The 15,120-nt window shown below is 41.6% G+C and overlaps 1 protein-coding gene across 1 annotated transcript in view; it reads left to right on the forward strand.

Moving 5' to 3' along the window:
* The window catches only part of CUL5 (cullin 5), a 32,432-nt gene extending 22,956 nt beyond the window's left edge, over positions 1–9,476 (forward strand). The window contains exons 13-19 of the mRNA XM_061374455.1: positions 355–486; positions 1,124–1,247; positions 2,017–2,192; positions 2,311–2,472; positions 3,178–3,296; positions 4,527–4,650; positions 5,832–9,476. Coding sequence (XP_061230439.1) covers positions 355–486; positions 1,124–1,247; positions 2,017–2,192; positions 2,311–2,472; positions 3,178–3,296; positions 4,527–4,650; positions 5,832–6,026 — 1,032 coding nt within the window. The 3' untranslated portion in view covers positions 6,027–9,476. The remainder of the gene's footprint in view (positions 1–354; positions 487–1,123; positions 1,248–2,016; positions 2,193–2,310; positions 2,473–3,177; positions 3,297–4,526; positions 4,651–5,831) is intronic.
* The last annotated feature ends 5,644 nt before the right edge of the window (positions 9,477–15,120 follow it).

The following is a 15,120-nucleotide window of genomic DNA, read 5'->3' on the forward strand; positions in this document are numbered from 1 at the left end:
CAGTGTTTCATGTTGCTGCCAGTTCACAAACTGAATATGCTAAATTAATGCCTATATCAGACTGTCATGTATTACAGTAACTAATATTAGTCTAGAAAATAATACAGGAGACTTTTACATACCAATGTCAATGTCTTTTCTGATTTAAGAGAAGGCTCTTGATGGTTGGCAAATGAAGAAATTGGAGGTGTGGTGAGAGATTCATAACTGATGTCTCTGAAAAGTATTAACACAGTTGCTCTTAAGGCAACGTCAAGTAGCCTTTTTCTTCATAGTCTACAGTGGCATTAGATCAGCATTCAAAGATTTGTCTGATTGATAACACAAATATATTAAAATCTACTTTTTTGACAGCTTTTGGTCCTTAAATATGTACAGAATAAAGATGTTTTCATGCGGTATCACAAAGCTCATTTAACAAGACGACTGATATTAGATATATCAGCTGATAGTGAAATTGAGGAGAATATGGTGGAATGGCTCAGAGTAAGTAGCCTGACATCTTTCTTTGGTTGTGCCTCTTATTGTACTAATTCCCACTCTTGAACTCTGGATATCCCTCTTGCTTAGGCAAGTTCTATCTTAAGCTGCAGGCTACTTAGGACTACTTCTGTTTCACTGCAGTACTTGCTGAAAGCAAAAGTTTAGCTCTTTTCTAAAATAAATGCTAATCCTAATAGTGGTAGTGATAGATTTTAAAATATTTCACATCTGATTATCTGAAGGCTTTATATATTCTGTATGCACATGAGCAAAATGCAGAGTACTTGTGTAGGTGTGTAAATTAATTGGAGATGTGTTCTAATTGTGAAATTGAATGTAAATCAGAATGATTTGCATGCCTCATGATTCCTTCAAATCTCTGAATTCCTTGATTCCTTAATACATGCAGATGCTTTTCAGCACTTGGATTTCTTTAAAGGAATCATCATATGCCCTGAAGGGGTAACTAGCTATGACCCATGGGAAAAAAAAAGCCCTTTATTTTGCATTTCATTTGTATTTCTATTGTTGATACCTTTGTACTTTCATGCTCTTCATTTTTTTCGAGTTTATTTTTCAAGTAAAGCTTTTTGTTCGTAGTTGTCTGTGTCACAGTTCAGTGTTCTGTTTGTTTGTACAGGAAGTAGGAATGCCAGCAGACTATGTAAACAAGCTGGCTAGGATGTTCCAGGATATCAAAGTGTCTGAAGACTTGAACCAAGCCTTCAAAGAAATGCACAAAAATAATAAACTTGCTTTACCAGGTATGGTTTTCACATGATTTGCTAATTTTCTTTTCTCTTAGTGAAAAATAATTCTGTTGAATATTGAGTTAAAAATTAAATCAACCACAGGTTGACCGTAGCCTTTAGGGCATTGTTGCCCCTAGATTGTGAAAGTGTCTGTAGACTCTACTTTCTCTTACAGTTGACACTAGAGCTATATCATCATTTATCAGTAAGTTACTGTGGGTTTTCATTATAAGCAGTCTTGTAGATAGATTCCCTACTCCTGTAAATAAATTCCAAGCAGGGGCTTGAATCAGTATCAACCAGGTGAATGCCTGAACTACTCCCTTCTTTTATGCCCTCATCATTCTTCATGAGTGCTTCATGCTGTGCTCCTCCTTTATCTGGCAGCAGGAGACCTGAATACATGCTATGAAGAGCTTAAATCACATTTCTGAGATTAAATTTCCCTGATGAGAGAGGCTGAGGAACATCCAGGTTTGGGCCTGCTACTGCTGAAAACCATTGAGCAGTGCTTACAAGCATCAGCTATAAAGCTGCTTCAGGGCTTAAGGAGCTCTGCAGAGGCAAGCCAAAACAACAGAGATTCCAATCAGTGTTGCTGGCAGAAAGCCAGCAGTGATAGATGGAGTACCCTCATGTTTTAAGTAGGTGACACTCTGCGACTTTCTGAAAACTTGGTCCTCCATAATTGTATTTAGAGTAGGAAAAAAATGCATTTAGTTACTTTGTTTTGTATGTCTGTTATACCTGGAGAGTCACATCACCCAATGTTGTCTTACAGCTGACTCTGTGAATATTAAAATCTTAAATGCTGGCGCCTGGTCCCGAAGTTCTGAAAAAGTGTTTGTCTCACTGCCCACGGAGCTGGAGGATCTCATCCCAGAAGTTGAAGAGTTCTATAAAAAGAATCACAGTGGTAGAAAACTGCACTGGCACCACCTCATGTCTAACGGAATTGTAAGTGTGTAGGTTTTGGTTTATCAGTCTCAATGACTGTATTTTCTGTGTATTTATAATAGTAAGAAAGCTTGTGATCCAGAAAGGCTTATGTGTAAAATTGTCTTTCTGTTCACAGATAACATTTAAGAACGAGGTCGGCCAATATGACTTGGAGGTAACAACATTTCAGCTAGCTGTGCTGTTTGCATGGAACCAAAGACCTAGAGAGAAGATCAGCTTTGAAAATCTTAAACTGGCAACTGAACTCCCTGATGCAGAGCTTAGGAGGACTTTATGGGTATTTCCCTTTCTCTTCAAACAGATTGCTGCTTGGTTTTGGAGTTTTTTTCCAGTACTATGAAATACTGGATTAGTATTTTTAAAGCACTGTCAGATAACACTTTGAAACTGAAATGTGAATGCCTTTCATGCTAATTAATCAGTTGTGACAACGGTTCCTCACACTGCTGCTGAGCACACACAGCCTTTACATTAATGTATTTTCTCTACCCAGTATTATCTAACTTAAGTTTTTGGAAACAAAAGATCCTTTTGACCATATGCTGACTAAAGCGCACAGTTATGATTGTGGCTTGTGGAGTGGGACTGGTCTAACTCGGGGAAATCAGCAGCACCTTATAAATGTATGTTGCTTTAAAATAACTTCAGTGTTTGCTCTCTCAGAATTCTAATAATTTAGCTCAAAAATAAAGAGAGAAATCACATAAGTCAGACTTAACACCACTTCTGTAGCTGTGAGTTTCTGCATTTTGCTGCTTTTTGTGATTGTAATTTATGCTAACCTATTTCAGAAGGAGATTGGGTAAGCTGTGTCTGCTGTCTGGTTTTATCTTCATGTTGCCCTCTAGCAGCTGCAAACGGAGTTATGTGGTTTCCTCACTACAGTCTGCACAGCAGTGATCTATTTTCTTAAAAAGTAATTTTTCAATTTGGAAAGTCTGGTGTTTTATTTTCATTCTTTCCCCTTCCCTTTTCTCTGTAGTCTCTTGTAGCATTTCCAAAGCTGAAACGTCAGGTTTTATTGTATGAACCTCAAGTCAATTCACCCAAAGACTTTACAGAAGGAACCCTCTTCTCGGTGAACCAGGAGTTCAGTTTAATGTAAGATGATGTTTGAAAAGTAAAATAACAATGTATAATTTTATAACTAGAGGAATTCACTTAAAGTTAACCTTTGCCCTTGACATCTTCCAAGATTCAGGTAGACACACGCTTTGCTGCCCTGTCCTCGCTTAGTTTTGGCAGTAGTCATGCTTCAAGTAAGTGGCTGGACTAGCTGACCTCCAGCAGCCCCTTCAGACACGTGGTTCTATGATTCTATCTCTGAAATAAAATGTCTTTTAGGGTCACGTAGGGATCAGGTGCAGAGTTGGAGGTTTTGCTATCTTCCTGTTCTAATGAGTTTCCAAAGAAAATGGTATGTTAAAAAAAAGGAGTGAAACTACATAATAATATTTTATGCTGTCAAAAGCCAGGTTTTTTGGTGTGGCTTTCACTAGAGGAGTGTCTTTATTTCGGTGAGAATTGCAGTGCTCTCTTACTGGTGCTTTGAAATCCCTCAGAGCATAAGATAGCATAAAGAGAGAACATCTGAATGGTAAATACTACATTCAGCATGTTTTACTTTGATTTTTGCCTCTCTTTACTATCAGTGACTATGATTAGAACTGGCTCCTTGCTAGTAATCTTAGAATCTGGGCCTCATTCTCAGTAGCAGCTGGACCTCTGGATCTGTGGGGAGAGAAAGGGGTGACAAATCTGCTTTCTTGGGGTTCAGTTTCTTGCCCAGAGCCATTATGTTTGTCCATGTTATCAGGATCATGAGCTTTAGGAAATGATGGGATGGAATGACAGAAGAGACAGGCAGTAAAAGAAAGCTTGTGGGTAACCCCACAAGAAATGGTGTCAGCTCTCTTTGTTACACCTGCTGGGTTTTGGCCTTTTTTTCTTCTAGACAGACAGTTCTTTTGATGGACTGTTAACCAGTTCATTTTACTAAACTTGGTTTTAAAAACTTCCTCCAAAGAACCCTAGTTTTCTATCATTAAATCTAATTCTCTGAAATGTTGCCCTTTAACACAGTACTGGTAACTTTTCCACTTTACGTGCTGTCATTTTCAGCTGATGGATTGATAACTGGTATATTTAGGTTTTATCATCAGAGATGCTGCCATTGAGCTGTGATCCAGCCATCTGACAGTGGCAATGCCGATAACCTGTAAATATCTTACGTGTGATAGCACTTCTTGCTGCTACAATTTCACTTTGACAGGAATTCCTTCATTGAAAATGTATTTTTTGCTTATTTCCATACAATACAACTCTTTTCAGAAAAAATGCTAAAGTTCAGAAAAGGGGCAAGATAAACTTGATTGGTCGATTGCAACTTACTACAGAGAGAATGCGGGAAGAGGAGAACGAAGGAATAGTCCAGCTAAGAATATTACGAACACAGGCAAGTAAACTGCCAGAGGAATATAAAATGACCCTGTTTCTTTCGTTGTGTTATCATTCCTGCATGCTGTCCATGTTTGAATGTTGATGTATGGAAGAAATGCTTTTGAATCCCTTTGGAACTTACCTTTGCCATTTGGCTTAGAGCCTTTGCGAATACCAGATTTTTGCCTGTGTGTTTGTGCACTTGTAGTTGTCAGCCTCTTGCTCTGATGTGTGAGGGCATCATTTTTAAAGAGGACAAAGCAGATTCAAAGCAAGCTGTACAGCTGTGTGTGGTAGTGGGTGTCAGCAGCAGATGGTAAAGTTGACTGACCTGGGCCACCAGCAGGAGCAAACAGTCCTCCTGGTCTTGAGATCTCTGATTGCTCTGTATGAAGAGAGTCGAGTCATCTGAGGGATGGGATCACACTTTATAGTAGCAGTATGAGTCTTTGAGAGGCCCTGTCTTTAGAGGGAGGCTTTACAAGTCCATCTTAGACATAAAGACTGCAGCTTCCTTCTCCGTGGTTGGTTGTACTTGAGTCAGGTCTTTTGAGCTGACAGTTCTAAAAAAATGATTAATTTTTTTTCTAGACATCAGAGATTATTACCTACACTGGAGTCTCAAAAATTCATCTTACCTTCAAATGCAGGTCTAATCAATCAAATCAGATTCCAGGCCATGCACTGTGTGGATTGTACCACCTGAGTCAACAACTTGGCCATACTTGATGGAAATGGCTACTTCTGCTCAAAGAGTGAATTAACATTAGGCTTTAGTTGAGTAATTCACGCTCTAGGTATAAGATTTAACTGCAGATTTGACTGCACTTACATCTCTTGCATCTTGCAAGTGTTCATTTCTTTTCCTTTATCAACTTCTTTGAAAGCATATCAGTATCTACTTAGGCTAAGAAAGGCAGCATATGTCTGATTTTTATGGAAAAAATACAGATTTCCTTGCTTCCTTGCCTTACCAGGAGCTCTCTGGCAGTGTTCAAGGCCAGGTTGGACAGAGCCTTGGGTGGCATGGTTTAGTGGGAGGTGTCCCTGCCCATGGCAGAGGGGTTGGAACTAGATGATCTTACGGTCCTTTCCAACCCTAACTATTCTATGTTGTGGTCACTTTGTCACATCACCCAGGCATTTTGAAAAGCATTACTCATTTTTCCTGTTGTCATTTCCCCCCCCCCCCCCCAGGAGGCTATCATCCAAATAATGAAAATGCGGAAGAAAATTACTAATGCCCAGCTTCAGACTGAACTGGTAGAAATATTGAAAAACATGTTCTTGCCACAGAAGAAAATGATAAAAGAGCAAATTGAGTGGCTTATAGAGCACAAATATATCAGAAGAGATGAGTCGGATATCAACACCTTCATATATATGGCATAATTGGAGGACTCTGCGGGATGCTGAGGACACAGCCGGAAGGGTGCTTGGACAGACAGCCGCACCAGTTGTGCTGCAGAAGGACTTGTTTTGACTTTCGTTACGCATTAAAATCCCTGCCTTACCTTAAAGAGGACTATATTTTGCCAATCTCATTCAGCTAGCATGATGGCATTCCCTTCATGTTGCACACTTTTAACAGCATGCTGTTTTGTGGGAAACTTGCATTCATGAAGAGCCCATTGTGAACTTTTTAAAGTAGATTTGATTTACACCCACCAGGAAGAATACAGGTTTGGGTTTTTAGATGACCAGTACTTGCACAAGGAAAAACTATTCAAATATTCATGCACTGAGGAACTGCTATTAGTTTTGTTTTGGGTTTGGTTTTTTTGGGGGGGTTGGGGTTTGTTTTTGTTCTGTTTTTTTTAATGCAAATAGGACTAGAAGTAGCACTTTCACTTTTGTGTTTGGATCAAGAGAATAATGTACTGTCTACCTTTGATCCTTTTTATGTAATAACATTTGAGAGACACAAACACGTGCATCACAACTGATATGTATTTGTTACAGTTAAAACCTGTTGGCTAGAGCAGTGCTTCAATCTAGTAACTGGATTAAAAAAATTGACACAGAAGTGACATAAAAGTAATTCCAAGTCATGGGTGATGTTTTTCCTTAAGCAAGAGATTGTTTTTAAATTGTTTGCTGTAAACATGTGGATATACATTATTTGTCACCTGATTTGGACAGATATTTGCTACAGTCCTTTTTTGGGAAGGTAAAACTTTTTCTCTTCACTCTAAAAGCAGTTTTCATGGGTGGGCCTGCTATACCGAACAGAAATATTAAGTGTATTTCCTTGTACATTTAATATTTGTATTTCAGATATTTAAGTATGACTACATATACCTGAATGCATTAAAGAGTAATTGATGCACAACTACCCCAGAAAGAAAGTAACACTTGAAGATCTCTGGACTAATTCCTCATTGGCAACTTTATATACATGCAAGGTTAATGCCGTTGGGCTGGTTTCTTGCTTAGAAGTCAACATCTTTATATGAAAAACCCTCTGCCTTTTATTTTTGAAACTGGCAGGGTAGGAAATACAGTTCTAATGGAAATGGTAAAAAAAAACAAGGAAAAATACCTTGTTTAGTGTATGCAGAGAGAGTGCCAAATATGCATCAGGAATTTCAGGTTTTTAATGTTACCTCTTCTATTTTCAATCATCTGAAGTAGTCGTTTGGCACTGCCTTGCCTCTCTGCTCCTCTGAAATGTCCCAGCATGTACTGGACTGATAACACAAGTCACTGGAGCAGAGTTGCTGTCCTGGGACAAAAGGTAAGTTTCACTCTACTCAGTTCTGTATGAATATTCTTCTATAAATCACAAGTGTGCAGAATGTTTTTTAATTAACCAGTTCAAGTACAGTATCTAAAAGTCTCATCTTCTTCAGTGGAAAGGAGGAAAAGGATACCGTTAACTTTAGTCAAAAAGGAAAACCTTCCCGTTGGTTAAGAGGAGTTTTGCTTTTACATGGTTTCATTAAAGTGTACAGGAAGAGTGGTTGGACAGCAGATTCCGCAGGGGTGGCTGTTTGGACCCTTAAACAAGCTACACACTCCACTACTAATGTAAATGCTAGTGTGACTGCCCAAGAGCAGTGTGTACGTGGAGATCTATTTGAGTAGGAGGGGTTTGGTACTGCAGGTTTGAGAGAGTGAGAGATGGAGAGAAACTGAGACCTGGCCAGTTTCAGTTGATTGAAATCCCACAGCTTATGTTACATGCTTTTATGGTTACTCAAAAGTAGATGCTGTTTAAAACTACTGCATCTTTTTATGTTGACCCTATGGTGTTGCAGTTCAGAATCAAAAGCAAGTGGTGCTTTATGTAGTTAACTGGTAAAAACTGTTTGAACATTAGGAAGCTCTAATAAAAGACCCTGCTGCAAAACTTTCAGTCTTTGTAATTTAGAAGTAATAAATGCTTGCTTGGGATTACTGAGGGAAGACAGGACAGTCTGAGCACACTCTTCAACATAAAAATTCCAGCCCTTAACCAGAGAACAAGAGGTGGGAAATTGTCATGCAGAAAGAGCTGCAAAGGGGATGATTCCAATTTTGAAGCCATTGATTTAGATCTGAGAGGTGTTTAAGAGGCTGCATCTCATACAGCTGTCGAGGGAGCTGGAGTGTGTGCAGAAAGCAACAGGTTGCTAAAAGCTAAAGATCTGCATGTTCCCTCAACTGATAAGTATGAACCAATACAACCTAATCTCTACATTTCTCAGCACCTGGGATACAGGAATAGAATTGGTAATGTGCCTATGACAGGGTTGTTTTTCTTTATACCAGAAATAGATGTCGGGTTTTTTATTGACTCTGAGACTCACACCAGCAAATTTGTTCAAGATGCAGAATCATGGTTAGCATCATTCATCAGGTCACTTTCACCAATATGCACTTAAAACTAGTATCACCTGGGGCACAGGAAGATACCTGGGGTAAACTATTCTTTTGGGGAGGGCAAAGTTCAGACCTAAATGAAAAATGAACTATTGTTCACTTGCAATATGACAACAATGCACTTTTAAGGCTGCAATTTTTAGCTATGAATATATATGTCCAAAGACCTAGCTTAAAGAGGTGCTGCATCTGAAAAGCATGTTGCCATGCACACTGCCACGGTGAATAGCTATGGAATGAAATCTGGTGTAGAAGAGAGGAGCGAAAAAAATTATTTTTAATGGGTTTAATTAAGAAATACTGTTAAATCTTTCTCTGTCCCAACAACTTGATGAGGATCTCAGTTTCAATTCTGAAGTCTTCCATTTTCTCTTTCCACAGTCGATGGCCCTCCCTTCTGTTCCTACTCATCTATCTTTCATTTGTTATGACTGTAATGCCATTGCGTTTCCAAAAGACAATGTGACTTTCTCGTTTTCACCTTTTTAACTGATTCCAGATGTTCTGAATGTTCACATGTTGCATTTAGTTGCATTGGGAAGCCATTGTCCTGTAAAGTGCAAATTTTAGAAATACAGTTGGCACACAAAAAAAGATTTGATAGTTTTACCGAAAGATTTCCTATCTTGAACTCTCAACTGTTTTCTATTTTCATCTAAATGACTGGGATGCTATCTTTGTAATTCTTTGAGGTCATATTTGTGAAATAACACCCGAGAGCTCTCCTGTCATATACACTATATGTAGTCTGGAGTGTTGAGCAAATTTGAGTTCCTGAGTTGTAATATCTATCTACGTATGGTATTTCCAATTTTGAATGTGTGCCACTACGAAGATAATAATGCTGTATGATTTTGAATGGTGGTAGTTTCTGTATGGCAGTCCAGCTGAACTATTTTGATGTACTGCTTAATTTTTGAATTTTATTTTTTAAGTTGTATAATTTATTTTCTTGCAAAATAAAAATGTAATATAAAATACTGTTCATTTAGTGAGCTGGTTTGGTGTCTTCCCCTGCAAAAGTTTTAAGTCTAGTTCAGGTGCAGCTCCTGCAAAATGCCACTGTATGAAATTTGCCTGATTGCAAGTCCCTAATGATCAGAGTACTAAAAAGAAAGGTAAAGACTTCCAGCTCCTTTCTTGTTCTGAATCTTCAAGTACTTAAGGTTATATATAGAGCTATTTAGTCTTCCAGATTGTGTTTAAAGATGAGCTGTAGTCTTTCAACTCAAGCATATCACAGCCTGCCGTGCCAGAACAGTAGACAAGCAGCGATGTGAGGCCAGTTGATGGCCTGATGGGTGCTTTCAGTGTAATGAAATGTAATGTTTTTTCTCTGACTGTCCTTGCCTTTCAATGTGAATCTGTTCTTACATTTCAACTCCTTTTCGTTTTTCCAGAGTGCACCAGCTGCCCGCAGTGGTTTGTGCTTTCTGGTATATGCAAAGGCTAGAACTACTTGTACAGGGTACAAAGCTGTTTTTGAGTGACTGTTCCGTTCCTGCAGGCAGGACATTGATGGGAGGCTGACATTATTTTCAAAGGTGTGTTTAGTCTGTTAGGGCAGTGCAGTCTTTCTGAGCAATGGTTTTCCAGGTGGAGTTGTTCTCTAGAAGTACTCCACTTGCCACGGGAGTTCCTTAGCGGAATCAACTCCTACCAGTGTAAATTTATCACTATTTAGGTAGAATCATTGACCTAAGTATGAAAAAAAAAAAAAAACCCAAACCCTAAACCTGCTTCATTCTTCTGACAAACCATGAGCATGGCTCGTTTGATTTTTCTCTTTGCTTTACCTGTCAACATAGAATCATCAAGTCATTTAGGTTGGAAAAGACCTTTAATAGCATCAGGTCCAACCATTAACCCAACATTGTGAAGTCCACCATGTCCCTAAATGCCACATCTGCACATCTTTTTAAACAGCTTCAGGAATGCTAGCTCAGTCACTTCCCTGGGCAGCCTGTTCCCATGCTTGACAACCATTTCTGTGAGGAAATTTTCCCTAATTCCCCCAGCACAACTTGAGGCCGTTTGCCTTTGCCCTATGGCTTGTAATCTGGGAGAAGAGACCAGCACCACTTTGCTGCAACCTCCTTTCAGGAAGCTGTAGAGGACAATATGGTCCCCTCTGAGCCTCCTTTTCTTCAGGCTGAACAACTCCAGTTCCCTCAGCTGCTCCTCACAGGACTTGTGCTCCACTCACAACATCTCTCTCGACTTCTCTCTGTAGGTGTGGACATGGTGCCTTTATTTCACCCTCATTTATTGTAGTGATGGAGATCTGCTGTGTACCTTCAGTTGGATATTGTGCTCCAAGTCCCACATGTGATCTGAAATGCACCTGTAAGGGAGAATGGTTGGGGATGTGTAGGCTGCTGCTTTGAGCTGCTGACTTGGGGCACATCAAAGCAAATCTCCTGAGCTGAGGAAGAGCAGTACAGTGTGCTTGGTTTTAATAGTCTGAAAAACTGAACACTGAAAATTAGTGACTTTGAAATGAGGGCCGTTATACCTTTCTTGGTGCACAGTGCTGCTGAACGCATTAAAGAAGGCACTGCACTGTGGTTTTCGTTTTTAAGACCACAGTCTAATACTATACACACACAGCTTAGGATTTATCCTCTATTGCAGCCATTGATTTCTGCTGCTTGAAGGCACTCGGGAACTTACCACATCTCCTGTAGCAGGCAGTTGAATCGGCTGAGCCTGTGTAAAAGGCAGGATTTATTGCACTGAACAGGCAGGCCCTGGCTTCAGCCATCGCTTCTGAAGGTGTGAAATGAGCTCCTGGCTGAGGTGTGTCCCCCAGTGCTGCAGCCAACCGTGGTGGCAGCAGAGTGTCCGGTTGCCAGCAGCTATTCACTAGCTTCTGCACCAAGTGGCATGAAGGAAATGGCCAGGGCTTCAGCCGGGAGAGAATCCAAACATGGATGTGACTGAGCTTCACAAAGCAGAAAGGTAGAGAATAAGGCAGAAACATGTTCACAGAACCCTGTAACATCACCATTAGGGCTGCTTGGTCTAAAATGCTGACAGAAGGTGTGTTTCCAGGGGACACTGGGGATCAGTGAGGTCAAAAGGGGCTAGGCAAATTCATCACTAACCAGTGAAGGTGGACGCTGGGGAAGTCCAGAGAAACTGTCCGGACTCCTGTGCTCAGCCTCAAGTGGTGGCTGTAGGGGGTGCTCATCTCCTTAGATTCCAATCTAAGATCTGGAAATTCTAAATACGAACTATCCTGAAACATCTTAAAGCCCTCCCAGAGGAAAAGGACTACAGAGGAAAGATGGGGGAGATGGGGGAGCACACCCAACTGAAAACCCCAACCAACTGACCAAAGGCAGTAACAGATGCAGGAGGGGAGGAGGAAGATGTATGAAGATCACCAGACCAGGACTGAAGCTGTAAATCGCTGGGGAGCACCCAGCAGAGCACCCTTGTCAGTGATGACCCTCTCCTGAAGGTGAGCAAGCAGCCCCTGGCCACTGCGTTATGGGGAGGGACACAAATCCTACAGGAAAAAGGGTTTCTTCCCAATTCCTCCTGCCGTTTGGCCAGGATGAGGAGGAGGTTGCTCTGGGCACCCTGCTGTCAGTATGGGGTCATGGGGGGAGCCATGTAAAGAAGCAGATGTGGGGGAAAGTGCAGCCCAAATTGCAGGGAGATGGGCAGCACTGCTGTGTGTCCCAGTGCACTCCTGTGCGCACAGGGAATACTGGTGGCAATGGATTTTTGCCTGGCCTATGAAAGGCATTCTTTACCTCTTGGGGCTTTTTTCTATATGGGATTAAAAGATTTGTACCCTGACATGTGTTTACTGACTCTGGGGAGGGAACATTTCTTTTTTCTTCGCTTCTCTCGGCACTGGAGTTCTTGCTTAGCTTCCTTTAAACTGATATTATTTCAAGAATATCTGCTATCTTGGAGACTCAAAGTTGCAGAATAATTAGATCATTTTATTATAGTGCTGTGTTGCATCTTCTGAATTCCCATGGAGTCAGTCATTACCTTGCTGAAAACTGGTAAATTGCCCCTGCCCTTGCTCACCCTTTAGCCAGGGACAGGATGCTCTGTACGGTAGTCATATTTCAGCAGTATCCTAACCAGCAGACCATTGTACTCCAAGGAGTCAGTGGCCCACATATCAGTTAATCTGGGAAGGTGTAGGCTACCCTAGAGCACAGCTATGCTATGATGTGGCCTGGATGCAGTTTGGCTTTCTGGCCTTTGCTGTGTTATGCCTATCCTTCCCCTGAAAATACGTGGCCAGCTAATTGTAACTACAGGAGCTCCCTCCTGGCACTGGCAATTGCACCACCTGTGTGTTGTCTTTATCTGAAAACGAAGCCGCCTCTTCTCAGGTGAACATCCTTTGGCACTAGGAGAGATGACCAGAATTATTTTCTTCTCAGAAGATCCTACAAGAGCTCTGAAGACCAGAATGCTGGGGAACCTCTTCATGTAGGACCTGCACCACGGGCTGTGCCCCGACTGGAGATGTTGCACATCTGAGGGGTCACAGTGTCTGAAGGGAGGTATGATTCTCTTTACTTGCAGCATCTGCAAAGCAAGAAGCTAAACACACACAGACACACAGCTTGTGCTTACACACCAGTTCAACTTCATTCACTACAGCATGGTAATATATAGCATACAGATACGGGTCTGAGCTACGAAGCCAAACAGAAACCACATCAACCACAGTGACTGTGTTCAGTCACTATAAATTCCATTCTATAAGCAATCACTCCCCAGGCGGTTCTCTAGCCTGATCTTGCACCCATGCACACAAACACTCCTTGGCTTCCTCAAGACCCAGGTGCACTATCAGCAATTCTTCTTTAATTATCCACACAGCAGGAACAGGGCCACTTGCAGCTCTCACATCTCCCCCTTTTTGTTTTGCACAAAGTGGCAAGCACTTTGGCTTTGGTTCTTTGTAAGCTGGCAACAAGTCTGCAGGGGACATGGAGGAAAAGCAAAGCAAAGCAGTGATGTCCAGGCTCCAAAGACAAGATCTCACCAATGTGTTGGCCAGACAGACTGCGAGTCTTGGGAACCTGGAGATAGATGCTGCAAAGGTCCATATGGACTCAGCTCCTTTAAGTCCAAGGTGACTACAGGGTGTTTCTTTCTGCTCATCTTTCGTCATCTTTCCAAGTCTTTGAGGCTGGTGACACCCCTGCTATCTTCAGTGAGTGGTTTTCCAGGCTCAGGCATGATGTTCCCTTCTCCTTACTTCCAAAGACACAGTCATTCGCTTTCCTTACCCCCTTCTCTGCTTAAGGAGTCTTAAATCACACAAAACCAGCTTCTTGACATTAGCATTTGAGGACGGGAGGTTCAAATACAATAGTTACTTATTATTACTTATAATAGTTGCTTAAGCTAACTTTTGCTTTTTTACTGTGAGGGTGAGGGAACACTGGTGCAGCTTGCCCAGAGAGGTTGTGGAGTCTCCATCTGTGGAAACAGTCAAAACTCAGCTGGATACAGTCCTGGACAGTCTGCTTTAGGTGACCCTGCTTGAGCAGGGGATTTGGACTAGATCATCTCAGGAGGTCCCTTCCAACCTCTACCATTCTGTGGTTCGTGCCAACCACAGGCTTCTTGGCCTGCCCTTCCCTCCTGGATGTCCCTCTTGTAACAGTGGAGGCCATCCCTCACATCAAGGTCTGGCATGGCATGTGTCCCCACCGCTCAACACCTGCTGGGTTGCAGCCAACAGCAAAGCTAAAGGTTCTTCTTGGTGACAAACACAGAGGCCAACCCAGTCTTGCCATTTACTATGGTACGGGGCATTTGGCTAGCCTCGGTCCTTGCACCTCGTTGCACCTCGTTTCTTATTAGCAACTGGCTAGTAAATACAGGTGATTTATACACAAAATCACAGCCTCTAATAATAGCTACATTGCAAGCACACATATTTGAGTCGTTAAACACAGTCTGGTTATAGACTTCATTGATTTGCACGTATTTACAGCAGAATTAGCTGCAATGATTGCTAAGTAAGCCAGAAAAGTATTCATTGGAGAGGGCTCCACGCCTACAGCACTAATCATAGTATTTGCAGCTTGATGTAGACTTTTCAGATGCCCCCAGGTGATGTTTTGCAAATCATTCCTTTTCTCTTCCTCTGTCTCATTCTGCTCGGGGTCTTCAAGGTCAGTTCCTGCATCTGAGGCATCAGGTTCTTCAACTTGTCTGTCCAGCTTGTGGTATGGCTTGACAAACTTTGCAGGCAGCCACCGCGGACCTGTAGGTAGGAGGACACAAGCATACCTCCTCCCCCAGGTTATCAGTTCCATATGCCCTTCCTATTTCTGCAGGCTCAAAGGATCACGATACCATACCTTAGCACATTCAGTAGGTGGGCTGTCAGAGCCAAAATGTCATTGTACTGCAGTGACAGGAGTATTCATGGAAGATTGAGTGCAATTTAAAAAATTCAGGGTATAGATGGTGTTGTCTAATTGTTTTTTGAGGGACCATATTCCCCCTTTTTTTGTTTTTGTAGCATGGACTTCAGAACAGCGTGAGTTCATTCCACAATCCCCTGGCCTGTAGGGGAGTGGGGAATAACAGTGACGTGTGTGACACCCCATTGCTGTAAAAATCG

Source organism: Neopsephotus bourkii, unplaced genomic scaffold (genome assembly GCF_033783945.1).
Source record: "Neopsephotus bourkii isolate Nb327-2 ecotype Australia unplaced genomic scaffold, CSIRO-AGI_Nbou_v1 NB_1638, whole genome shotgun sequence".
NCBI classification, from domain to species: Eukaryota; Metazoa; Chordata; class Aves; order Psittaciformes; family Psittacidae; genus Neopsephotus; species Neopsephotus bourkii.